The 27,666-nt window shown below is 39.9% G+C and overlaps 1 protein-coding gene across 2 annotated transcripts in view; it reads left to right on the top strand.

Moving 5' to 3' along the window:
• Positions 1-27,666, top strand: part of ITGA1 (integrin subunit alpha 1) — a 1,202,180-nt gene that overhangs the window by 678,396 nt on the left and 496,118 nt on the right. For both annotated transcript variants that reach the window (XM_069627258.1, XM_069627257.1), the window contains exons 12-13: positions 7,398-7,540; positions 22,713-22,856. In XM_069627258.1, coding sequence (XP_069483359.1) covers positions 7,398-7,540; positions 22,713-22,856 — 287 coding nt within the window. The remainder of the gene's footprint in view (positions 1-7,397; positions 7,541-22,712; positions 22,857-27,666) is intronic.

Here is a 27,666-nt window from a genome sequence, read left to right on the forward strand (position 1 = left end):
GCTGAATGTGAAAACTATGTTTTAGTTACAATGCAATGGACCCATGAAAGACACTGTAGTCATCATGGAGAAGCTGATCATTATTTGGTATTTTATTATTATATTTTTTTGACAACACTTACAGTGACAGACATGGAAAAATAAAAGGAAGGTGCTAATAACAAAATAACAACAACTTCAATGTGCTAAACTAAATAGATAATAATGGCAAAATCAATGTAATGCATCACAGATGTGGTAACTTGCATTAAGCGTGTAAAAAAAGAAGCTCTCAAAGCAACATTTCACAACTCTCTACCCAACTTAGACAGTACAAATGGCCGCTACAAAATGGTTGATCCAATAAAAGTGTTTCTGAAAGGATGATTTTAAAACACAGTCTATTTATTGAAACAAGCTGTAAAGGATACTCTATCTTCAACTATTCATCATGTTTGCAGATCATGTGGAAAACAACCAGAATTTTCATTTGAGGGTTTTACTCTTGTTGTATGTCTCTCTCTTGTACCCGAGAACATGTTTGTCTCTCTGAGCTTTGTAAGTTTCATACATGCTCTCTTATTGTATTACTTCTTTATAAAAACAGATAGACCTACTAAAACAGGAACACATAACATCCTTTTAGTAAAAAAATATAATTACTATATGTATAAGAACATATACAAACATGGGACGTCACATATGTTACAAATGCATTTCAACTATGAAAGAGAAAAATAGAAAATATTCTCAGGTATTTTTCTTAGCTTGCTATACAATCACATAGATACATGAGACATCTTGATTTAGGATACAAGAGACAGGCATCATCAGTGAAATCATTGAATAATAATGTTGGATGCTTTTCAGGTGAATTTTGACATGATTTGAGATCATGAAAAGAATAGGGGATGATGTAGTCCCATTTAGCATTTCTTCACTAGGTAGATTGAATAACAATACATCTTCCCTAAACTTTTGTTTTCTGGCAGAATGTTGATACAAATAGTTTAGGAAGTGTGTGGGATTCCATCTTTATTGTATTGTGACCCATAACATCATCAGGGGGAGCACATGTTTCTCTATATCGAAGGGTAAGGATCTTTAAATGTAGAAGATGTTCTGGCTTGGGATAGAGGGAGCAGAATGTTGCATTGTTTTATTTTTCTTCCCAAACATTGTTTTTCTCAGTGTTTAGCTATTGTGAGGGAGGCATGGTATCACAAGTATACACTGACACAAGAGCTGCAAGTTTCAAAAGCTTTATTGTTGGTTTAAAAGGGGTTTGGAAAACTCCGATATTGCCCTATAACTAAGATGGGAGGATTCTCAACCATCAAACAAAAAGAAAATACAATCCTTGTCAGTTGTTAGTCATAATAAAATGGCCTATACTAATAAACCTGATTCCTGCCCTCTTTCTAATACAATAAATATATAAAGGGAATTTGTAATGCAAAATGAAAATCAGTATGGCTGAGTAAACTCTGTTCCCCATGTTTTGTAGCATGGGGTAAGGTGGCACACTTGGACCTTGCGACACACTCTGGCTTCGACACAAGGATGCAGTTTGTTTTGTGGACCAGGGCCCACTTGGTCTTCCATGAAAAGTCACCAGTTTATCTGCTGGATCTCTCGGCTTTCTCTCACTCCAGCCCATGTCACCTGTTCGCTTGTAATACAGTTCATGAAAAGTTGGCTTCCTTCTGGATACCAAAATTCAGTACAGGTTTCCCTCTGCTGGGCTCAAACCTTTCAATCACAATTTGTGGGGGTTCCCTTCCCCAAGCTTCAATCATACCTTCATAGGCTTCCCCCGTTGGGCTCAAGCCTCCTTTCACTTTGCTTCCAATATTGAAGACCTTCAAAACTGCAAGGCTTTTGCTCTTTCCTCAGCATGACCACTTCGACTTTCTTTCCTCAAATGTCATTTTTTCTCTCCTACACCAAGGCCTCTTGGCAAATGTAGTTTCGAGCCCAGTACTTATTTCAAAGTTTAAAGATATCTCTCGAATCCAGGTTTTCCTCTGCTGAGATCAAACCTAACAGTTCAAAGTCATCTCTCCCATCCAGGTTTGCCTCTGCCGGGATCAAACCTAACAACAGTTCAAATCTTGCATCTTTTGTTTCTTTCTCTTCCCGCCGCTTCTATGGCATCAGACAATTCACAGAGAATTTCTATTGGGCAATCTTCTTTCGCTGGACCACTCTGTTACTTTGTATCTTTAATTTACAGTTATTTACAATGCTTTGCTTTCTCTGGCGTCTTATCTGCACACATGCAACCTTCATTTGTTGGATACTGTTGCCATCCAGTTTCATTAAACACAGACAGGACTTTCATTGCTGTCATCAACTCACCAGCTGTGTTAATACATTTTCGTCTTTCGTGGTTTTGACCCTGAAGTCAAGGCTGATACCACAACTGCTGCTGCATCTACCCAACTCTGGCATTCACCTGAGAGGGTGGCTGGTATCCTTGAAACACAAAAGAGGCGTTCCTCTTCTCGCCATCTGTGCTTCCTTACACAACCATCGGAGGTAACGATCTCCGGTGTCCAAGGTTTCTCCGTCCCTCAGTTCCATCCCTCTGCCTGTCGTTCTGCTCCGCCTGGTTCGCCATCGCCCTGGAAGAACTGATCCTTCTTGTGCATTGCCTTGCTCAGAGTGTGTCTCAGTGTTCCACCTTTTAACCATGTGTGGAGAGCTAATAGCTACCAGGTGTATGTAATTAATATCAAATGCCTGACCCTGCCTTATCTTAGTAGTGGGACATGTCCAATGTATTTCATGAGTTGGTACTCCTTTCAGCCTCAGACCTCCTCTTCCTCGGCTCAGTGTTTAGGAAAGGGGGGGATCTGAGAAGTTGGAATATTGTATAAAATATCCTATAAAATAGGATGGGACAGGGGTATTTGGAAAGGGAGTATACCATGTCTCACCATCAGGCATTCCTCTGCACTCCCCGAGGACCCCTCACCCAGGTGATCCTCCATACTTGTCTGGGTCTGGATCCAAAGGCAATGGCCATGCCTGGACACCTGAGTAAGGGATACCCAGGCTCTAGGCAGTGAAACACCCTCTGGTTTTTCACACTATACATAGGCTATACATAGGCTCACTTTTTAAGCAAATAATGAGAACAAATATAACTGCAGTGTGTGAGTGGAAACATACCAATGCACTAGCCAGGGTGGACAAAACACATTCTTACAGGCAATATTGAACAACTTTTCACTATCTTTAAAAAAAAAAATTGTATTTTATTGTTGTAAAGCACCTCCTTGTGAGCGAATTACTTTCAAGTGAATGGGATTGATACAGACAATGGGAGACAAGTATAGGTAAACCACTATAAACCTAAATACGTGCAGATTCACTTTTAGATGAGATTAGTACATAGGACATATTTAGGGTAATCTTCTCATATTGTCACATTTTGTATTGGCTCAGTAGTCACAATGGAGCAGCCATTTGCCTGTCGTTTGTTTTTCAAAAGAAATACATTGCTGCAATGTGCTTTTTGGATGAGTTTGTACCTGGATATTGCGCTTTCAGGAAGAGGGAGAGATATTTTGGGCAACTAGTGGAGATGTTCCAATGAGTTGTGCATAGGGGTTTAAACATCCTGGATGCAATGGGTAATCAGCTTAATTTTTTAAAACCCGAAGAAAGAGACTACATAGGCATCAGACCCATTATCAATCTCACTGCTCTAATATGAATAATTTGCAGTTGTTGGAGTAATGGTTATGATAGTACTCCAGTTTGAAGAGGACTTGGGCTTTGTTTATGATTGTTTTTTGTGTCACAGCTAGATATGTTTTGATTTTTCTGTGAAGTAACATTTTAGCTGTTTCTGAACAGATATTGGGGGTGCCCCGTGAGTCAGGCCAAGAGAGGGCAGCTCTCATGGTCTATGGATTCCAAAGTATTGATTCTATGTTTTATGACATTGGGGCTGAGGTTGTAGTCAAGCATCAATGCTTGAATAGTAAGTAGGCATTCAGTGATGATGGTTTTGTCAGTAACATTGGCATTCAGATTGAAAATAGGCTGGCTGTTGTCTGTGGGTAGGTGAATGTTGGTTGAAAAAGATTTCATTAGGGAGACTAATGTTTTGACTTAAAAAGTCATTGATACAAGAACGATCCTTGGGGAACTCCCCTACTAAATTAGAAGATAGGAGTGCTAAAATACCCATGTTTAAATTGTGCTGGCACATCAGAACACAGCCACTTAAGGGCCTGAGTTCTGGTCTCTAATGTGGACTGGAGTAAGTTTATGAGAATGCCATGGTTGACTCTGCTGTATGCTGTGAGCATGTCTAGTAGGATAAGCACAGCCGATGTATTAGTAGTGTCAAATCCTTTTTTTGTTAACTCTCCATCATATAAATCAGTACAAATGATGCCCTTTTGTGTGGCATAAAGTCTGATTTGTATTTTTATTGCAGATTTTGTTTTTCATTGAGAGTTGGAAATTGAATTGTTTCAACTTCGTTATGATTTTTGCAATGAAAGGGAGGTTAGACGGTGGGTGATAGTTTGCTAAATCAGCAGGATACAGTTTTGGTTTCTTACAAATGGTAGTGACCCGAGCATCTTTGAGGCAGTATGGGATCTTTCGTGTCCTGTAGCATGAATTACATGTGGTGGAAATTAGCAGCGCTGTGCACAAAAAAGAATCTTCATGGAGTGAGGCAGAATACGGTTTATCTAAGGTCCTTGATTCTTTAATGCCTTCAACACTTTTAGGATGTTGCAAGGACTGCGTGAAACATACATTAACAGGAGAATCCCTCCTTTGTGGGATGTGGGATCTAGTCCAACTTTCTATGTGAATCTAGATAAATGAGAACATTTCTTGCAAGAACATTGGAACATTGTCTGCTAGGCGTAGCTGTTTCGATAAACGCATTTGGTTTGTTGTAGATTTTGTAAATTCAGTAGTTTTATTTAAATTTATTGGTGGTATGTAATTTTGGAAGAATGTTTTCTTTGTGCATGAGGGTGTTCTAGTAACAATGGGGACTAATTCTGAAGGTGATTTTGTATTACTGGGACTGTTCATTTCTCCATTTGTCTTCCGCATGTCTCAAATTACGATTAATTGAGTTTGTATTGTAATCAAATCACCTATTGACTTTTTTCTTTAAACAAAGGGTGCCCCAATATCCAAGGGTCTGGTTATTTCCTGAATACGGGTTTAAAGCAGACATCTTCATTTGTTAGGTGGACATAGGCTAATGTGTTTTTAATGAGCACAGCTATAAGGTTGTCTACACTGACGTTCCTCTGGTTGGCAGGGAGAAAGTGGACCTGTTTTTCGCACTTGTTTTGCAAAATCTATATGTTTAAGATTATCTGGTGATTGGTCGGGGAAGGGCTTAATATATGGTGATGATTGACCAGTGGCATGTTATGGGAGCAAATATCATCCAAAGAGTGACCCTCCACATATGCATTTAATTGGTTATCCCTTTCTCTATGCCAACGTTTGCAAGAATGTTAAGGGTGTTATGCTCAATTTAATTTCCATTAACATTCACACAGAGATTGACATCTGAAATAAATATAATTTAATTGGATGTTTTAAGGAGGTTAGATATAAAATCTGACCATTTTGTTTTGGTAGTAGACTAAGAGCCTCATTACACGGTAGGCGGTGAGCCATGGCGCTATTAGCACCATGGCTCATGCCGGTAAAATACCGGCACCGCCTTGGTGGAAAGGGGATTTACCACCCCATTCCAAGGTTGGAGGGGCGGTAAATCCCCCTTCCACCATTGCCCTTCCCCATTCCTATTTCTGCCCCATAGGGCTCTATGGGAATGGGGAAGGCGCTAATTAAGGCACCGCAATTTTGCGGTGCCGTAATTAGCTCTGAGGTCCCTTTGCGGGTTGGATTTTAACGCCTGCAAAAAGCAGGCGTTAAATCCCCCAACCCGCAAAGGGACCTCGTAGTAAGGCGGTAAGTATTTACCGGTACCGGTATTTTACCGGTACCGGTAAATCCTTACCGCCATCCGTGTAATGAGGCCCTAAGAGTCTGGAAACTACAGCAAACATATTTGAGATGTTGGCATTGTGCAGGCATGTATACGTTATTTTTACAAATGTTTTTTATTAAGCTGTTTGTAGTATTGTGGTTATGTTTTGTTTGGTGTAGATAATGCAACCCCATCCAGGTTTTATTGGATCTGTTATTGGATAAGGTATTGAAGCATTCAGCTGGAGGGACATTTAGGAAGTTATACAGTTATCAATAGGCCAAGTCCCAGTAAGGCCAAGTAGTTGCATGATAAACTCTTCTATAGTATGCTGGATGTTGGACATAAAAAGCAGATTACGTGTTAACAGTTTCTATTGAAACATTTGACTTGCATATTTCTTGCCAGGTGATTTCTTTTCTCTTTCTGTTATCAGGCAACAGGCTTCTCCTTTAGTTTGTTTATTTACTTTGGCTGATGTGTTTCTGCTAGGTGTTGATGCTGGTAAATCTGGATTTCAGAATTATGACTGGTGTGTGTGTAGATTGTTGGTTAAGATAACTAATGGGACCTCCATTTACAGAGGTCTAGTTTGAGATGGGTTAGAATGTACCATGTTGTTTGAGCGAGGTAAAGGAGAAGTTAGTTGAGGAGTTAATGGTATGACCTGGCATTAGGAAGGCAATTAGGTAGTCTCAGCATTAAGTGATTAACATCATGGATGAGTGATTGCGTCGCGTGAGGTATATATATATATATGACTTCTGTGTGCTTCACTGAAAAATGGAAGGCTATCTGATGCATACACCATATCTGTAGCTGCAACACATTGACAGATATTATAGCAGAGCCTGCACAAAAATTCATTCCAAATGCATATCACAGAGTGGGTGATTGGCATGATTGTCCCTTCTCATATTGATAATGGGGCTCTGGCCCAAAGCCAATTCTCTATCTAGCCAGACCAAATGATGCTGCTTCTAAATATAGCCCGTATGTTATTTATCATGGAACATGTGTTTGTAGAAAAGTGTAAAATCGTTTTGATTGAGATTGCAGTACCTGAAATGCATCCTTTTCATTCTCTTTTAATCACTACGCTATTTTGCATGTTTAGTTTAGTGCAAATATATGCACTGAACAAAAACAGAAGTAGTGATATTAAGTTCATACAATTTGTGTGCAGAATATTTCTACCTTAATGGCATGAGTTTACAACCCCAAACTAAAGGTTATTGAGGAGCGAAAGAAAAGCATGCAATGAAACTCATGAGCCTACTTGCAACCTATGCTGCTCAATTCACACTGTGTAACTCAATAGTAACTTCCTGTGATGTTGACAATATGGACTATTATATTGAATGCTGATTGATAGTTGGGGTGATTACTAGTCCTAAATATACTTGCATTTCTGTTGGTTCCGCAGGTTACACTGTTCATTCTGCATCTATACCTGGAGATGAGCTGTATATTGCTGGCCAACCACGATACAATCATACCGGCCAAGTAATAATTTATACAATGAATGGAAAAAAAATCAAAGTACTACAGACATTACAAGGAGAACAGGTAAATCCACACCATTGCTGCGATACTAAGGATGATTTGACTTGAACAGGTAACTAAGTGAGAAACAAGCTGTGGAAAGTCTGCACTACATTTCTAAATACCTATGATTCTTCTACATTAGCACAAATGTTTGGCGAGACAATAAAAGACCTATAAACAAGGGGGGCAGGGGTGTTGAGCCATCCATGGGATGACTGTCGATTCAGAGGGGTAATGTGCTGATCACACTTTAATACAAGAAATGTCTTAATCCATAACATTATTGAACCTAAGTGCTAGTGAGGATGATGAAATATACAAAGATCTATAATCTACATGGGGAATCTGCAATCTTTTAAGCCTGAAAGAGATGATGATTGTTTTAGTCGTGTTTGACTAGAGAAGGGCTGTTGCTCATATGAGGGGACATGAATCACCAATTATGGTAGAGGTAGCTGATTTACCTATTTAGACCAAGCTCCCACTTCACATGATTGTGATAAACGACAGTTCTTTTTGATTGTTCAGACTTTGCCCTTCGCTGCTACATGACCCGACATCATTATCTCACTAAGTAGGGTAGGATAGCCACTGGTGCCCAGTTGCAGGCTCTGCGCACTGTCCAACATTGTATTCCTTGACTTGGTCTTGCAAACCTGCTCTCTCCAATTTCTTGATGAGTCACCCCCTGTGCTGCATGGTCTCAGATTAGCAGGCAGTTAGAGGAATGGAACCTCGTGTTAAGGAAACACAGTTCCAAAATACTCATGCACAGGAGAGTGCCCCTGAGCTGTAAACTCAGACAACTGGTTGCAACTACTCTCAAAACAAACACACACACACACACACACACACACACGTGTTCCTTTTTTTAACAATTTGTCTTGCTCTTTTCACCCTCACTGATATGCATGGAAAAATCAAAGGAAACATGCTGGTTGAGGGTTTAATTGACTTCCTGAAATATGGTAGATACCCGGTTAGAGCCACACTGTACCGTAATCTCTACTCCACTATACAGTTGTATTGCAAATGCTAAAGGGCAGATTCTCAAAAAGTTGCACAACATTAAAGTATCAAAGAGAATGTGCTCATTTCATTTGCGCCAGGTCACCATATTCTTAATGGTGGCCTGCACATTTCAGTAAGGGCTGGACAGTATCCCAAAGATGCGCTGTCCAGCCTCCCGGCATACATTAGTGTTGGGAGCGGGTTTGGGGTTGAAAGACCTAATCAGAAATGTTTGAGGGAGAAAAGACTTTTCTCCCCTGAACATTACTGACTTGCCCAAACCCCCATCCACACCCCTAGCCACACCCGAACCTGCACCCCCCTGCTTACCTTACATTGTGTCTCGCTGTGTACCTGCAACGCCTGTTCCATTTCACTTCCGTGATTGGGAACCGGTGACACAAGCTGCTTTCATTTTTTTTGTTTGGGGACATCTTAGGGACACAATATAGTGACCAAGGGTATGGGAGACACCCTGCAGCCCCCAACCGCGAATGCGAGATTTAGTTGAACTTTTCGTCCGTCAGATCTTTCATACCAAATTCGGGCAAATCACACATTCAGTATTTTTTATTAGGTAATTTTGGACGAAACCTTGGAAGCGCACTCCTGACACTAATGTATGACTGGCTCCAAACAATCACGTGATTGCTGGGGGCACATTTTTTAAACTGTTTCATGTTACACTTAAAGAAATATTCATGAATGGGTCAGTAATGATTTACACGTCCTCCTGTGCAGGTTGCCACATGTTATAGTGCATCCCTTTGTGGATTTGGGATGCCCTTTTAAATGAACAGAGACACCCCTTGATGTGTGCCAATGTGCCAATGTGAAAAGCACATCTAAGATGCGCACATTGAGATGTCCTTTGTGGATTCGACTGCTTTTTTGACACAAGTGATTACATGAGATGCAACATATCATCACTAATACCAAAACAAGTTTTAAGAATCGTCCCCTTAGTGTCTTTGTGGAGCACACTGGAAGAGTAATTTATGTACTTCATTTGTTGCAATTATTTGCACAGATAGAAGAGCTGTGTCAAAATGTTCTCTACATTTAGGCCGTTAGAGCGATCCTACATCTTAGAACAAAATAATAAAAACAAACATTGACAGGTATAGTTATCATGTGAGGAGTCAGCAGGGGAGAACATAAAAAGGAGTTGAATATGTCATACAATGTTTACAAAAGGACAATACAGAGGTTAGCATTTACAGATTTTAAGCAACATACACATACATACAGGTCCTGGGGAAGCATGTGTAATCACAGGTGGTGCGTGATGATACTGGACAACTCAGGTTTTCTTTCAAGAGAAAGGAGGAGATGCCGTTTCATAACAGAGCAGTCTTTAATAAAGATACTGTGTGTATGGAGTTTTGATGAGGGGTTTCGGTGTTCATATAATGATATCAAAAAGGGCAAAGCTGTAAAATCCAAAGGTAATGCAGGCTGGATGGAAAACACTGTTAAGTAGAGCTTGCTATCTCAGAGTGTGGGGTATGAGTAGTGGGCAATGTCTATTGTAAGGTGGGGGTAAGGGGCGCCAAGCACATGGATTGATTTAAAGACAGGGTATTTAAACAGGGACTGATTGCACATTGACAGCCACCACACATGGAAGCAGTTATCAGAAGAGGGCAAGGGACGAGCGCGGTTTAAGAGCGTGTCAGTGGCAAACTCTAAGAAGGTAATAAATACAGATGGCGAACAGAGAGAGTCCCATGAGACAGCCAATACAATAGTCCAGTAGTCCAGTCTGAGAATGTCTTGGATGAAGACAAGTGTCTTAGCAGAGTACAAAGTAAGATGGTGGCAGATCCTTCACTTGTCAGGAGGTCAAGCCTGACAGATATTGCAGTGGATATTGTGAACTGTATACACAGGACACGGGTAATAATGTGCAACATATCAGCCCTATAGTTATTTAGCACACAAATTGGACATACTTTTTAAAACAAAAAATCATCTATGAATGTATGATTTTACCATCCTTTGTTGTAGTGTTATCTCTTTTTGGTGACTGTCATACTTATAACGACCGGCATAATGGTAATAATGAATGCATTTTTATGAATATGTTCATTTATGTTTTAAATTATCTTGTTAAAGAAACTAAATACATACGGATTGGATAACTAAAAGAACACAATTTGCAATGTACTTTTTAGAATAATAAATTAACGATTTTATTGATTGAATATTGGAAGGTGTGCTTACTTGCCTTTTTAATAATATGTGTGATAAGTGTGTCTAACAAGTTAACACGGTTGTACACCATGGGGGGAAGATGCGTAGGTTTCAAGGATAGATATGGGTTTTGGTGAGGCTTTATAACTGGGTAGGTGGGTCACATCACTCATTTAGGAGTTAGATGTCATGCAGCAAAGTGCCATTCAGCAGAGAATGTCAGAAAGCCAATCAGTGATGTGGGAAGATAGCCCGGGTTTTCCTATGGAAATATCAAATTCAAACACTCGCACTCGATTTGTGAACATGTCTGTGTTGTCTCTATCAGTAATCCTTTTTAAGGATCATGAATGTACAATGAAAACTCAACAGAAACGACTCCTTGAACAATGAGACCGTTTTATGTTGTGCAATAGTGATCAAACACTTTACTTTTTTGCAAACATTTATTTACTATTTCATCCTATTTCCACAGGAATTTCCAGTCATACTTCATGTATTGCAGTTACTTAAACGTTAGGAAAGCCAATGAAAGTCACATGCCATGGCATGTACATGTTTCGATCCTGAAGGGATTGTCATCAGGTGGCCCTCATTAGTCTTTATTGCAGTTCACGGAGGCTGGGGGATTACTCCTTTCCCTAGGCCGTTTTTAGGCTCTTTATCACAGTTTTATTTTGAAATGTTTTGTTCATTTGTAATGTGCCTATACTTACGTGTTTGAAGGCACAAGTGGATGGGTGGGGGACAGGAGGGAGGTGGGTAGCGATCCTAATAGGCCATGTGACATTCAGATCATGCAAGTGCAGTGAGAAGTGCAAGGGTGAGGGAAATGGGGAACTGCATAGGTTGGATAGCCACAACTTAGTGCAAAGTAGAGGGAATGGAGGGGTGCAAGCGCTACAAGGATGCACACCAACAGATAAGTGTATGGGGTGGCTATGAGGGCAAGTGCAACGGTAGACTGGGCAGGGTATGTATTGGCATACTGTGTTGTGCTATGCGGGGTGGAAGGGAGGTGAACATATCATGTTCTTCCTGGATGTTCGTTACCCTCCCCAGAGGGCAAGCCTCTCCCCATTAGATCCTCCCACTAAGTACCACCCCCAGGGTGGCTATCGGGTGGCAAGCTCACCTCTCTAGCCTCATGGGAAGGGGCTTCCCCTCTGGGAGAAGTGACAGCATCTACGGATTGGCAGCAGTGCACTATATAACACATAATAACATAACGTATGGTATGGCATAACCCAAAATATATCTAGACACATATTTATTGTTTATTGGTAGAGTCAGTTGCATTTCTCTTATGGTATTAAGTTTGCTAATTTTGGTATTAATTTACTAGTGTTGTTCTTTCCTCCAATCTTAGACATGTTTGAATTTCGTAGGAGGAGCAGCATGCCAAAGAAGTCTTAGACACACATGATTTTTATAATCATGGGAGTATGACAGTGCAGCCTTAGGCAATTTTAGGCATATCTATAATGTTTCGGCAAGTCTCTGGCATACGCCCTCCTACAAAAATCAGTTGTGCCTCAGGCACATCTGAATTTTGTAGGTGGGGGGGAGTATGCCAAGGCAGGTTTGTGCACACGTGAATTTCGCAGTCTAGAAGTACAACAAAATTAGTTTTAGGCACAGATACATTTTGAAAGTGGGAGTGTACTAATGTGAATATTGTAGGGAGGGGAGCATTTGAAAGCATTCCTAGGCACATTCAGATTTTGTAAGTGAGGGATTGTAACAAAGCAGCGTAACAAAGCAGTGTAAGACGCACATGAATTTTAGGGATTGTAACAAAGCAGCGTAACAAAGCAGTGTAAGACACACATGAATTTTAGAGATTGTAACAAAGCAGCGTAACAAAGCAGTGTAAGACACACATGAATTTTGCATAATTTATTTTAGACCACAACATCTCTTTTAAATGCATTGTACTAAACTGTGTACTTTGCAAGCTGCATATCATATTATTTTATCTACAAATATTTTACATTATAAATATCAACAAATAGAAGATTGCTTGCATTCAAGGGAATGGCAGTGCAGGAATTTATTATATGGAATAAAATACCAGACCATTTGTAAAAAAAAAGAATATTGCAATAAAGGAATTCTGTCACAATATAAAAGAAATTCCACAGCATTCAGTTCCATTCCTCTGTTATATAACATGGCAACTGAGAGACTCCTAATATCCTTTAAGTTAAGTGGGCCTCATCGAAGTTGGGCGTTAGCCCTTAAATGCGGCAGGCTGGCCCATTCACGAGTTGAGCGCTAAATGGGCTGCAAGCTAAAAATGCCAATTCCGCCTTTTTTTGGTGCTAATAGTGCCCCCAGCCCCATAGGGTCCATTGGACCCAATGGGCAAAGAGTATTTACAGCTATGTCGCTACTTGTGATTCGGTGCTAACAGCGCCAGACCGACTATCAGTAGCGCTATTTGCATTGGATCAAAGTGAGCAGGAACGGTCGGGAGCGGTGCTCCACTACTTTCATTTTTTTCTGTTTACCATTTTTCTACCTTTTACGACCATATTCACCATTCCGTAGAGTATTTGTCCATTCATGTCCCTGTGCAAGAATACATTTCTAATAGGAGCCTTAGTTACTAGTCACTTAGACTATTGCAATGCCCGGGCTGCAACCTTGTCACATGTTGCACTATGCTTTCGCCTACCCCCTTCCCTGCCGAGACCACAGTTCCACTATTTTTTGCGGTAGACCCCTATCACTGCATTGGCGGTATCACAACAGGATTACGGCTGGGATAGTATGTGTTATTTTATCCCATATATAAAACCAATTGAATCCTAATAGACATATATTTTCCAGAGCATAATAATCTTAACCGAATGACTTCAAAATTCGATGATTGTAACAATCAATGAGTTGTGATGTCATCAAAGACAAACCGTCACATGAAATTAAAAATTCCATGGTGATTCGGCTCACCAATTACCACAACAATGGTACAATATATTTAAGCTGTGCCTTCCCACACATTCTAGAATGTAGGTCCACGAGTCCCAGCTTCAAATATTTAGCACAACTCTGCGGGAGAACAGCTGCTGCAGTAGACACAGCAAGAGGTGCGTTCTGGCATCAGTAACGAAAGGGAATTGGATGTTCCCTCTCGGAAACCTGCACTATGATTTAGAAATGCGAAAACAGATGTTGTTACTCCACAATACACAGATAACCTGTGCAAAACATAGTTCATACTTGCTCTTGGAAACTACATCTGTCTCCTCACAATAAATTAATGTTCTGTGCCTCTCACACCATCACTTCATCCAAGAGGTAGCACTCAAGGGACCCTCAATCGGATGCTCTAACTCTCATGTATTTATAAAATAAGTGTCTTCTTGCTTAGATGCAGAGAAATATCCATACAGTCAAATTAACTCCCTTGAAAACTTGAAGTTAGACCGCATTCCCATACAGAGGAAACGGTGCACCATTTAACAGGCTGAGATTAGCACAAACAATTTAAAAAAGAGCTCATGCCATTTTCAATGTTGTAATTAAGTCTTATGACATTAAAATGCATATGTAGTTTAATATTTCCATTTAGAAACATGGGCCTCATTTTAAGTTGGCCAGCCAGGAAAATAACGTGTAGTAAAAACATGTACTGGCACTTTTCCGGACCAGCCAACTATAGGTTGGCCGGTAGGGTTAAGGATTTACCTCCAGCTAAGATCAGGAGGTATATCCGCCAACCTGCCTGCCAAAACCGCCTGGATTACCAGCCCAGTCATAGCAGTGCTGGTAATTCAGGTAATTCTGTGGACTCCATGGAATGGGTTATACCAGTGTTTCTGCCACTTGGAATCTGCCGGTAATTCCCGCAGACCAAGTGGCAGAAACGGTAGTATTTGACTGGTGGAAATACTAAAGGCTCACAGCGATGAAAATTATACATTTTGATTATCAACTATGAGGATAAAATGCTGGTTGGCCCTCCAAACCCGATTCTATTGAGAGCTATGACAAATTATCCTCTAAAATTAGAACATTGTTGGATTGTTGGTATAATGTAGAATAAGGTGCTGTCAACAACATTTTGAGTATATGAAAATGCAATAGAGAGTTGTTTGCCTATATAAAGCACCTGGTCTGCAGCCTCATGCTTCAAGCACTAAAGGTTTTATTTGTGACTTTTAATTTTCTGTCAGTCAGTGAAACCCTAATAGGGCTTCACTCGGGCCTATAACTATGGGGCCCGGGGCATTACCTGAGTCGGTAATGCCCCCGCCGCTCGGGTCATATTGCTTAATTATGAAACATTCTAAAATTCTGTTCTCCTCATTGTTTTCTTAAAATTCTAAGTAAGTGACTTATGTGATGAACCAGAAGAAGAAGAACTCTGATGAGTGGAAGTTAGGTTCAAGGATTGTAAAAAAATTTAAAGGATCAAACGCCTAACTGGCCTTATTTCTATGAGGGAATTTCCCCACCTAGAAAAGTTAAAAACTAAGGATGGAAGTTAAAGTCCAAAATAATGTTCTTGAGCCTGAATCCTAACCACTAACTTGCCCTACAATTTAGGGAAAAAACCCTATCTAAAAAGGGAATGGAAGTCTTGATAATCTAAATTTAGCAATTCGTCTGCCTGGCCCCGTTATACTTGGTTTTCAAATCACAAAAAAGTTCTTCTTTTCCCCACAGGATGTTCTTCTTCCCCTTTCATACAAAATTAAAGATTTCAGTCTCTCCTTTCAAAAAGAAATCTGTTTGTTTTGTTCTAAACAGTTCCAACCCTCTGGAATTGCTTAAACTCTTTAAATATCTATCTCCTTTGCTTGTGTGACGCATTGGGACTCCCCAAAGTCCTGTAACTTACATACAGTTGGTTTTCCTTTACACAATGTACTTGTATAGGGCTGTATAGGGCAGGTTCACCCTGGTTGCTCAAGATTTTACAGTTTCTTTGTCTTTCTTGGACTTGGTTCCAAAATGTCCATATGTCTTTCTTTTAAATGATATTTGTACATTTGGGTTTCTCAGGCTCCCGTAACCTAGATAACATTTCCATCGATTTCTCACAATGTTCTTGTTACTCTCAATCCCTCTTTCATAGGGTATTTGCAGCTTTGGGTATCTCAGGTGCCCATAACCTGGATATCTTCCCCAGCTTGTAGTCACAATATTTGTACTTTAAAACGTCGGCTCTCCATCGGGATTCTCAGGCTCCTGCAATCTTGTTGGCATTCTCCGCAGCTACTTGTCTCCATAGGTAGGGTCTGACATGTGTGGAGCTCGGGGTTCTGGGCTCCTTCATATGGTCTGTTCTCGGCATCTGTTGTCAGTCCTCCAGGCAACCACTTCTCCTTCATGGTCGCAACACTGGACTGGTTGGGTGTCTCTCCGTCCTTGCTCCTGTTCTGACCTAGACTTATCGGTTGATTAGAATGCCAACCTGCAGATGTTCTGTTAGTGTTCTCTTCATGCTTCTTGCCTCCAATGGCTGCGTGGTTCCACTCCTCCTAGACGTCAATATAGAGGAAGGCTTGCCTCTGCGTATCAATTCTTCTGCCCCTGTCGGAGTTCACTTTTGTTGTACAATCAGTCTTCTTCTTATATGTGGCACAGGGTCAGCTTGAACATTGTCCTTCATCATTGACTATGGTATTCAGGCTGTGTTCAGCATGGTCGCAATCTAAAAGGATAGAAGGAGCATGGCTGGGTGTTATAGACAAAGAGTTTGAGGAAATGTCACTATTGAGTGAAAGTAAAGTGATTTCACAGACATGCAGTTTCTGTTGATGCTCTTTACTTGTGGTGTTCAGGGGAGCTCCAGGACTTTCTGAAACCAAAGAGATAGAGCAACTGACACTGCCTGTGTTTTCAAAACAGGAATATTCAAAGCAGAAGTAACAACAGTTTTCTCAGTCTTCACATAAGCAGACAACGCTCTTCAGACTGCAAGCTCCTTATTGGAATGGGAGGCCTTTTCTCTGAGGCCTTTTCGCACCATGTGTGTCTCCGGCCAAGTACTGGCTTGGTTTTCCTCCTTTTTATCAGGGCGCACTCCGTCTGTGTCTCTGCCCCTTTCTATTCCCGAGCCTTGTCCATACTCTGCAGTGTTCCTCAGGGCTCTTCCCTTTCTCCTATTAAGTTTAATCTCTATATCTGTCCCCTTCTAGCTATAATTCACGCTTTTTGTTTGCTTTACTACTCTTATGCCGATGATACCCAGATTTTTGTACATCTGCATCTCGCCAATTTTGAATCGGCTGGCCAACTGAAAACTTGCTATTCGTGAGTGGATGACAAGAAACAGGCTCAAACTCACTGGTGGAAAAACAGAGTTCTGGTGGTGGGCTCCTCTACGTCATCTCTGCATTGGATCCCAGAGTCCTGGCCAGTGAGTATTGGCCCTTTTCCTCAACCTGACACATCTGTCAACAACCTGGGTGTCAAGCTTTCAGCTTCTTTGTCCATGGCCGACCAGGTCTCCTCTGTATGTCAAAGGGCCCATTTTAAGCTACGTACATTACGTAAGGTTCTTCCGTATATCCCGGTTAAGCTCCATGCACCGGTGGTGTCAGCCTTAGTTATCAGTAACATTGATTACTGCAATGCTCTCTACTTGGCTCTTCCTAGATATCTTCTACGTCATCTTCAGCTTTTGCAGAATGCAGCTGCTAGGGCTATCCTTCATCCGCCCTCGGGTGCCCATATGACTCTGCAGTTATGACAGCTTCACTGGCTCCCTTTTGAGCAAAGCATCAGGTTTAAGACACACTGTATTTTGCATAGGGCTATCTATGGTCTGGGTGTGGAATTTCTTCAGAGCTAATTTGCTTTGTACATTCCTGCTTGGCCTCTTCATTCTCAGGATTTTAGGACTCTAAAACCCCCTAGGTTCAGGCACACCCATACAGGTGGTTGTGCTTTTCGGTGGCTGCTGCCAAAGCTTGGAACCTGCTTCCTTTTGTGTTACACAGCACAAGTCCCACATAACATTCCGCCGCGCCCTGAAGACTTTTATGTTTTAATCCTGTAATCTTGATCCTTGCCTCTTTTTTGCACCAAGATGCCTTCAGGCATATGTTGTGCTCTATACATGTTATTAAAAGATAGATAAGATAAGATAAGATAAGATAAGATAAGATAAGATAAAATAAGATAAGATAAGATAAGATAAGATAAGATGAAGGGAGTCACTCCCTGTGTGGCCCCACTTGCCCAGACTCCTAAGGAGGGTCTTGCCCGGTGGACTCACCTCCATAGCCTCAAAGGGGGTGAATCTGACCTGTGGAGAATGGACAAATACCCTGATTCGTCACACTTCCCATAGTGCTTACACTTTCCCTCCTCCATCTCCAGGCATTTAGATAAAAAAGTGGCAAATTCCCCCATAATGACACATCATCATTGGTTTGGTAACAAACGCACATTGACTGTTGTACAGTGATAATATTAACATTTCTAAAAGCAGGTTATAGCCATCTTTTCCTCTGGGATATGGAAGCAGGCTAAAGCATTACAAAATGTGTTGCTTTTTTTTGCAAACGGTCTGACATAATGTGCATTTATTTTGCTTGATTCAAGTTTCCATTTCCATGTGTGCACACTCAAGGTCAGGATCCCTAGCCAAAGGTTGATATATATGTGCCAATTCCACAACTTTGTTTAGTGCAGTTTATGAAATATTCTCTTATGTGAGATTTGCAGGTTTTATTTCTTTTCACTTTATTTTTATTTTGTTATGTTCTGATTGCATTAACCAGTTAGGATAAAGTAGTTGCTGCCCAGAGAGAAGACAGCGAGCATTGCCATTTAGTGCTAGTGATGCACAACAGTAAGATGGTTAGACTACTAGGAACTAATTCCAACACCCGGTTGGACATATCAAACAGTAGAAAAGCAATACAATCGTCATTATTTTACCCAAAGTTCAAATTCCTTCAGATTGGTCTACGATTAAATTAAACTGCGAGTTGTCTCAATAGGAATCAATGTGAAAGAAATAAAATGAAGGGATTTGGGTCAATAATAAATATGGTTACCTTACTGTTAACCTATTCTCCAAAGAGTACAGCTATACAGCAGTGTCTGTTTTAATAGTGTACACAAAAGACCTAGGACTTAAGTGTGAGATAAAGGGGGAAAGGCAAACCTATAAAAGATTGCTCAGATTACATAAAGTAGAGCTCCTACATGAAGCTTGGAAACAATCGGAACAGGAAACACATTTGGGTGATAGACAGAAAAGTGATGGGAGTAAGGATATGAACTATTGAAAGTGCTCTGCACAACCTTCCAGGCCATTGTTTTTAAGTCGTTCAGCACCATTACAGAATGAGTGTATGTACATGTAAATCAGTCTGGTACTTCCATCAATGAGGGCAGTCTGGCCAAACTGCCAGACAATGTCTCCATGCCTCGGAAACACAAGAAACCCCAAACACTTTCTTCTGATGCCAGTAGGGAATATTGGAGAGTATAATTACACAAGTGCTTTCACCTGCATTACCAATTTCGAGATTATGCTGCAACATCAACTTGGAGGCTTTGGTGGTCCATTTATGAATGTTTATAATGACATAATGAATTAAGAAACATATCACCCCGACAAAATGCATCTAAATACCATGAGGGATGTGGTCTTACAAAAAGAAGGTCCCTGTCCATAGTGTGGTGCCAACTGATCTATTAATATGTGAAACCTTGGTGTAGTCCACCATACTTGCAGAGGTAGCAAGTGGATTTATTATTTCTGGTAAATGTCTCCCTTAATGGAGGTAGACAATGTTCATTCCTCTATTATAAAAAAAGACCAAACATTTTCACCCTGAATGCTACTGTCCTTTCCTGACTAGGTGTCATTACTAAATGTTTTGGAAAGGTTAATTTAAGAAGAATGAAGGATTGGGCTGTAAGCTGTAATATTTTATAAATAAATCACAATATGGTTTCTGAAAATGAATGGTAGATCTGAACTTATTTTTGAGCTTAGATAAATATGTGAATGGTTTTAACTGAGTCATTTATCTCGGCTTTATGGATGTGGCCAATCGAGACAAGCTTTGGCAAACCTTAATTACAAACCTTAATTACAATGGAGGTACTGAGAGAGGTTTTAAGAATGATCATTACCCTTTATAAAGGTCTGTCTGCCCAAGGAAGATTTCCCCAAGGTGGGCACATAACTGGTAGTTTAAAGTCATCAAGGGGGGTGTTCCAATGTTATGTGGTGGCCCCTATCCTGTTCAATTTTGTATGGAAAAACTTCACAGCATGACTCTTGCAGGCTACCACAAACTGCCTGACGATTGGCCTTCGGGTATGCCCTATGCAGATGATGTAGTCCTACATGCAAGGAGTTCAGCAGAACTTCAACTGTTGATATTCACATATAAAACAATCATACAAAGTTTAGCCCCATATATGCATATAGTTAAATCCAGATCTATACAGATGGGCAAATCTTCAGGGAATATCTTGATAAAGATGAAGCACTAGAAAGGGTGAAGAACTTTGCATGGAGGGTTTTATTATTTACAGGGAACTTGGAATAGACACATATAAATTTCAAGCCACCAAGAAAGCATAGCTGAAAGAGGATTTAAATAAATTTACTGAAATGTATGTCCCCTGCACCTCTATTGAATCAGCAATACAAAATCTACAGTGCTGAATTTGCAGAGGCCCTGAATGAAGTAGAAGCCCTGCAATTGGCAATGTCAAGTATTCAGAGGACACCAAACAACGTTCTTCTTTTTTTAGTGGAAGCTCCAAAGAACATTGCTGCTTACATTTTGTTAGAAACATCTAGTAAGGAGCCATGAGGAATATAGTTCAAATTATTACATGTCTTATGATGATAAAGAGTATAGATGATTCTAGAAAAGACTGTAAGGCAAGATTACGTAAATGAAAATCAACCACAGGCTGGTATGGACTAACAAATGTAAGGGAACTATTGAACACTTTAGGTCTTCCGGAAATGTTCTTGCTAGTCACAGACTGCTTTTCATCAAGGAATTTTAAAAGTGCTATGATGAAAAAGCAAATCTCACAGATCTCACAGAAGATGTAGAGCATTTATTTTGTATTTGCCTCTTAAAACCGGAAACACTTATGAGAAAAATCTGTCTTGGATCTATACATCCAGGCAGTGAGTGGTTCTTGCCCATTCAAATAAGATCAAGTTTACTTCCTGTCACAGTAAATGTTGCCCAATCGGATAAGTCACATACAACTTCAGATACATGTGTAGTTATGCCAAGAGAAGATGTCACTAATTTTATGATATTCTGAATTTATTATAGAGAAATTAGAAAAACTATTCTGATTTTTAGAGATTGGGAAATAAGAAATAGTAGGCTGACATTTCTGCTTTTTTAATGTTATGCTATAAGATAACTTTGTTATCTGTTTACTGGTTAACGGTTATGGCTTCTCATATCAAAGATCAATTTTTAAAGTAGATATCCATTGTATTGTGAAAATGTAATATATTCTTTTATGGGCCTATGATTTGTCTCCAAATTACAAATTTCTTCAAATTTGAAATAGTCTCCTAGGTACCTGTTTCATTTTATTTTCATGTTCATGCCTTCTGCTATCATTGCATGCATAGTACAACATCTTCCAAAGAAGGTTTTTAGCCATATTTTACAAGAAGAAATTCTGTATGCGCGTTGTGACCGAGTTGGAAAGCCTGAATGCATGGTTTTTATTTGGTTATGTTCTGATTGAATTAACCAGTTAGAATAAAGTAGTTGCTGCCCAGAGAGAAGACAGCGAGCATTGGCATTTAGTGTTAGTAAAGCACAATGGTAAGATGATTGGACAACTAGGAACTAATTCCAACACCCGGTTGGACATATCAAACAGTAGAAAAGCAATACAATTGTCATTATTTTACCCAAAGTTCAAATTCCTTCAGATTGGTCTACGATCTGAAGAAATTCTGTATGCAAGTTGTGGCCGAGTTGGAAAGCCTGAATGCATGACTTGGCCGAATTTCGGCCATTCGAATATTCCAAACAGCTGAAAAGTTTGCATTTGTTACTGGGGGCTGTGCGGGTGTCCCCCACACCCTTGCTCACTATATTGATCACGGAAGTAGAAAGGGAATAGGTGTTGCAGGGACACTGCGAGTCAGAAGCATGGTAAGTAGGGGGGTTGGGGTGTTTGTAGGGGTGTGGGCCAACTCCATAATGTTCAGGGGTGAAAAGACTAAAGGTTATTTTGGAGAAATAATCTTTGGTCTTTTCTCCCTCGAACATTTCTCCCTCAGTCTTTCAACCCTGATCTCAACATAATGGGATTCAAACTAGTGTGCATCTGTGTCACCTGAGATGATCTTAACTCCTTTCCTTTATATTTTTCATAATATATTTGAACATATTATTCTTAGCATATATAAACTTTAGTATATTTAAATATGTGATAATTATGAGAAAACTAATTCAAACAAAACTCTGAGTATCATAAATTAAGCATGCTTAGCTATCTCCAAACTGCATGGGTATTCTTTGTGCCAATGCTGGTACTACAGTAGTCCATGTATTAAAGAAGCTGCCCAATGAAATATTAGGGCAAGTAACAATTGTTCACCACAAACCACTCGTGGAATTGTTTTTGTTGTGATTTACGGGTACTCCTTTCATTTACTTCAGAAGGGTAAACATCTCTATTGTCTATGCCCATAGTCATATCTTTCATCTCTGATTTTCAGATAGTAATACAAACACAATTGAGTGCAGCATGTCTGTTAACACACAAGCTATTTTATTCACACAATGGTCCTTGGACCTAGTCTTTATTTACTTCAATCACCTCAGGTATCTCCAGTTGCCTCAGTCCTCCATTTATGTTTAATGCTTTTAGTAAGATTCATGGAGATTTAAGGACAATCTGAATGGTTCGTAAAACCCTGCATACTTCCTTGACACGTGGGAAGAAACATTAAACGGTCCAAAACACCATGGCTTACATGAAATGTTTTTACTTTTTTTTCCAGATCGGATCCTATTATGGTGGAGTTATAACAACAGTCGACATTGATAATGACACATTTACTGACATTCTGCTTGTTGGTGCCCCAACATATATGGGAACAGAAAAGGATGAACAAGGAAAAGTGTATGTCTACATCTTGAATCAGGTAATACGTCATAAAATGTGCACATTGTGTATACATCATGTCATATAGCTTAAGCCACAGCTGAAATCAGGCATCAAATGCAAACCCACTTAAAGCATATTGTACACACTGCATAGATCTCAGCTAGCATTTTTTTAAAGGACACTTGAAAGATGGATTACATATAGATGTTTTGGATCCGGCTCTATATTGAAAACTGCCATGAAGTAGCACTAATTGTAGCTTACACAGATGTTGGAATTAACTGAGGAGTTAAGGGATCTTACAAGACCAAAAATCTGAATTTCCAATCAAGTCTCAGATTGCTGAAGTTATTTGTAATATCTTTTTGCTTTACAGTTGGAGCTATTTAATTTATTATAAAAATTGAGTGTCCTCTCACTTAGACTCATCCTGCTATTTGTGTTCTTTATTGTCTGTTGTTTCCGCTATACATTTCTTTTTAGTTTACTATTGTCACTTTTTACTCATAACATTGCATTTTTGGTGCTATTTTACATATCATTTTTTCATGCTACATTACATTTCTAATCCCCCTTATTTCAATCTCTTCTTTTTTATTTTCTATTTAATCCTTCTTGTTTTCTCCCCGTGTCTCTCTCGTTTGATGTATCTGTATTAAATGCTTAGCTCCAGGTGGACACATCCACTGCAAGCCAGTAGAGAAGAGATAGTGCTGCGCAAAGAGAGTTTAATCTCTTATAATACATTGGGTGCATCCTATGTATTATATGGAGATTATACATGCAAGTGAATGGATATGAATAACATGTTGAGTTCTTGCTAGTTGAAGAAACCTCAGATATACTGCATCACAGTCATAAAAAGAGCAATGAAACCAGGTTACAGTTATACTGATTTTTATATTGTGGGAAGACATACTAAGGAAAAAAGATGAGGCACTGGCATTGCAAGTTGGGACATTGCTGATGCTGCAGTTAATGTCAATGTCTGGAATGAAACAGATGGAGGACATGCTAGAGGGGTCAGTAGAGGGGATAGCCAGATTGCTAATGAAGCAAGAGGTTCAATGGGAGTGTGGGTCCTCAGAATACCTCTGCACAAGGTGGCTGAATTTGCAAGGTCTGCAACATAGGCGTTGGGGAAATATGAGGAAATAGAAGAGGATTGGGAGTATGACCAGCAGCAGTACAAGAATTAGGAAACATAGGTGTTGGAGATGGTGGTTGTGCCTCTGTCGGTAATGGCTTTCCAAGCAGCCACGTGGTTCTGTGTGTGGCAGTGTTTTGATCTACCTGTGGAGAGCACATTACAGGCAAAGGTCTGAAGTTATTTCCTATGTTGAAATTTGGGGATGGCTATTTGGGTATCTCTAAGTGTCAGTGCCTTCTCCTTTTCCCCTTGGGGTCATCAGTGTCTGCCGGGTTAGTGGGTGGTGAACTATGGCTGCCCTAGTGGCCAAGGGGCTCTCTAGGAGAGGTGGGAATGAGTGCTTGTGTGACTGTCCACTTTGTGGTCACAGTGTGGGGATTTTGAAGTATGATTGTTTGCTCTCATGTGATAGAAACCCCTACTGTCACTTTGCATACATGCCTATTCATTCAAGGTTCTTGCAGCCATTTAAAATGAGGTATAATTCACATGGAATGCTTTTTGTTGCACCAACCAAGGCGTTAATAATTCTATAAACTGATAGCTACACCTGATTAGCAATATACATTTATTTTCACAGCTAACCTTTTATGTATTAAACCATATATGTATTAAACTAGAAAATCACACCTTTTTAGACATTCTTTAAGGATATTAAAGATACAGCATTTCAGCTCTAAATGTACAACTGGTCAGTGAACTAACAATTGTTCAAAATAAAATTGAATAGGTCACATTAGCTAGAACAAGCATGCATATAATTCTCATAGAGACAAATATCAAACATTACATTCTATCTTGTTGTCTATGTTCCTCAATGCACTTGTCACAACAGTAGTTTTAGTTAGTGCGCAGAGTTTATTGCCACTGTGCCACACTCATCCCAGAAAGTATTTGCACAGCGTGAAATGATAATTACGTTCTCACAAGCACTGGAATAAATAACCATATAAAGGGCTGTTTCGATTTTATCTGGGCTGTCAAGGATTTATAAAGATATTGTGAGTGTAAATAAGGCAGCCAGGAATATCTACAAATGTTTCAATGGACCATTTCAATGGATTGAGCTGGCATATGGCTGGCTAGAAATGCAGCACATGCATTATCTGCATGTGCGCCTCTTTTTTCCATGAAAGCAATCCAAATATTATATATCATCAAAAATAACAGTAAACTATGTTTTCTGTACTGTTTATTATTATAGCACATTAGTAAGTCATTTGTATTCATGGAGTTGACCATAAAATGCCAAATTACTGACACGTGTTTTGACCATTCATCTTTTTCAATGCAATAAGTCTGAACAAAAGAAAATACATTCATGATAAAAACAAAAATAATTAGTGGAGAAAATGTAAAAAATCAAGGATTTGCATGTATTAGATTGAATTTAAATGTAAGACTCACACAATGCATATATAAAACATCAATTGCATTCATAATGAATGTAAAATGTTACCGACATGGCAATACCGAGCTAGAGTCCAATGTACAGATAATCATTCATCTACTGCCAGTATTGCCAGTACAGTACCCAAATGGAATTGATCAGTTACTGCTACAATTTAAAACCAAGAATGTGGGGTTGAAAAACTCAAACTTTGTCCGTAAACATCAGCTCGACCCAGAGAATCAAAAACACAAACGACAGATGAGGAGTGCAATTCGTCGGGCACAATCTCTGAACCGAGAAGCTCGAAAGAAGGAAATGAAAGCCGCAAAACAGCGACACAAGAACTGGATGAAGGCCCACTTACATTTGACCATACAAAACAATGCCGAGGTAATGTTATCTGCACTAAGGAACAAAAACACACAGGACTTTTGGGGGATCATTAATAACATGCAGGCCCCTCAAAAGTCTCTGAAAACGTGCTTGGTGACAGAAATAGAGAGGATTTCTCATTTTGAGACCCTATATAAGGGAAACAAGACTACGGATGGAGTGAAGGAATTGATATTTCTACCACGCTCACTCACCTTTTGTAAAAACGACATTGTGACTAGAATCACGAGGGCCAACAATTCAAGAGCTCCCGGCCCAGATGGCCTAACTAATCATCAAACAGCACCCCCAGATTTGGGCTGAGTTTTGTGTAGCTTTATTCGAAAGAATAAACAATCTGGGTCAATCTCCTGAATCATGGAAGTCAGCGATCATTGTACCGATATTTAAGAAAGGGTATAGATCAAACCCAAAAACTTATCGGCCGGTGGTGTTGTTAGACATATTGGGTAAAGTCTACGCAACCACTCTGCAGCAAAAACTGGTAGAGTGGGCTGTAAAAACTGTGCATGTTGACGCCCGACAGGCTGGCTTCGTTAAACAAGTTGGTTGCTCCTTAAATCTATTGCTACTCAATTTGACAAAAATGGAGGCATTAAAATCTAACAGTGGTATACTTGGCGTTTATTGACTGCTCAAGCGCCTTTGACACTCTGGATCGAGACCTTCTGTGGTCGAAATTGCAGTGGTGGGGGTGCCCTGAAGATCTAGTAGCAGCCATCCAGAAGCTTCACACAGACACATCTATTAAGATCCGCTTAGATCAATCTGGGACATTGTCAACCGCAATCAAAACAAATAAGGGCGTAAAACAAGGATGCCCTCTTGCTGCAGCTATATTTAGTCTGTTCATATCGGACATAGGCGCATCAATAGACGCAGTAAATTAATTCCCACCTAAAATAAACAAATCGCATGTAAGCTGGCTTCTATATGCCAACGATTTAGTCGTGGTGGATGTAACACCTGTCGGCTTGCAAAGGAAACTTGACGCCATCCAGTGCTATGTAAGGGAGAATCGGCTGTTCAGATCTTAATACTTAAGAACTTGAGAGGGGTAACCTCGAAAGGAGCAAAAAAGTTTAGATGGCTCTTAGGTGATGAACCGATGACAATATCACAAAGCGTCAAATACCTGGGAATGGTAATAAGCTCCTGTATTAACAATGGCCCTTGGATATCAGATACAAAAAGGAAATGTGCTCAGCTAGTGAGTCAAGCGTTAATTATGAAAAAGAAATTTGGGAAATTTTCGCTTGAACCACTGCGGCTGCTCTACCAACAAAAAGTTATTCCAGTGCTGATCTGTGGGGCTGAAAATGCCTTGGGCTGTTCTCATGAAGTATGGTCTTCCTTGGAGAATCAATTTTGGATGAAAGTTCTGGGTTTCCCAAGAGGGACAATGACATCATGTATTAGATACAAACTATCCTTCCTATCACTTCAGGCAAGGATCACCTGGAATCTGCTATCCTTGTTTCGTAATACCCGTGCTCGAGAAAACATCTTGAAATCCTTCATAGTGCATCGGCTACAGATCGGAACTTGGTGTCAATGTGGATGCAGAGATGTGAATGTTTGTTGGCAGAATTCGACATCAAGATTAATATGCTCGAAAACCCAAATGCTGCAAAATTGAAAATTTGGGGCCACGATTGGGAGCGAACTTGTACCGAAAGAGCTTTGGTGAAATTGATGGTAGACGTGCTGATGAAGCACGTGCCTGCTGAAGCACGTGCCTTCAACAACGCTCAACGCTATATCAGCTTGTTCTCAGACCCTAATGCACAGAGACGCTTAATGTTATTTCGTATGAATTTGTTTAAAACAAAAGAGCATCTACAAATGTGGAGGTGTAACAAAAATCTAAATCCTATGAGCAGATTCTGCACAAAAGAAACCGAAAATCTT

The sequence above is a fragment of the Ambystoma mexicanum genome, chromosome 6p (genome assembly GCF_040938575.1).
Source record: "Ambystoma mexicanum isolate Mex_15411 chromosome 6p, UKY_AmexF1_1, whole genome shotgun sequence".
In the NCBI taxonomy this organism is placed as follows: Eukaryota; Metazoa; Chordata; class Amphibia; order Caudata; family Ambystomatidae; genus Ambystoma; species Ambystoma mexicanum.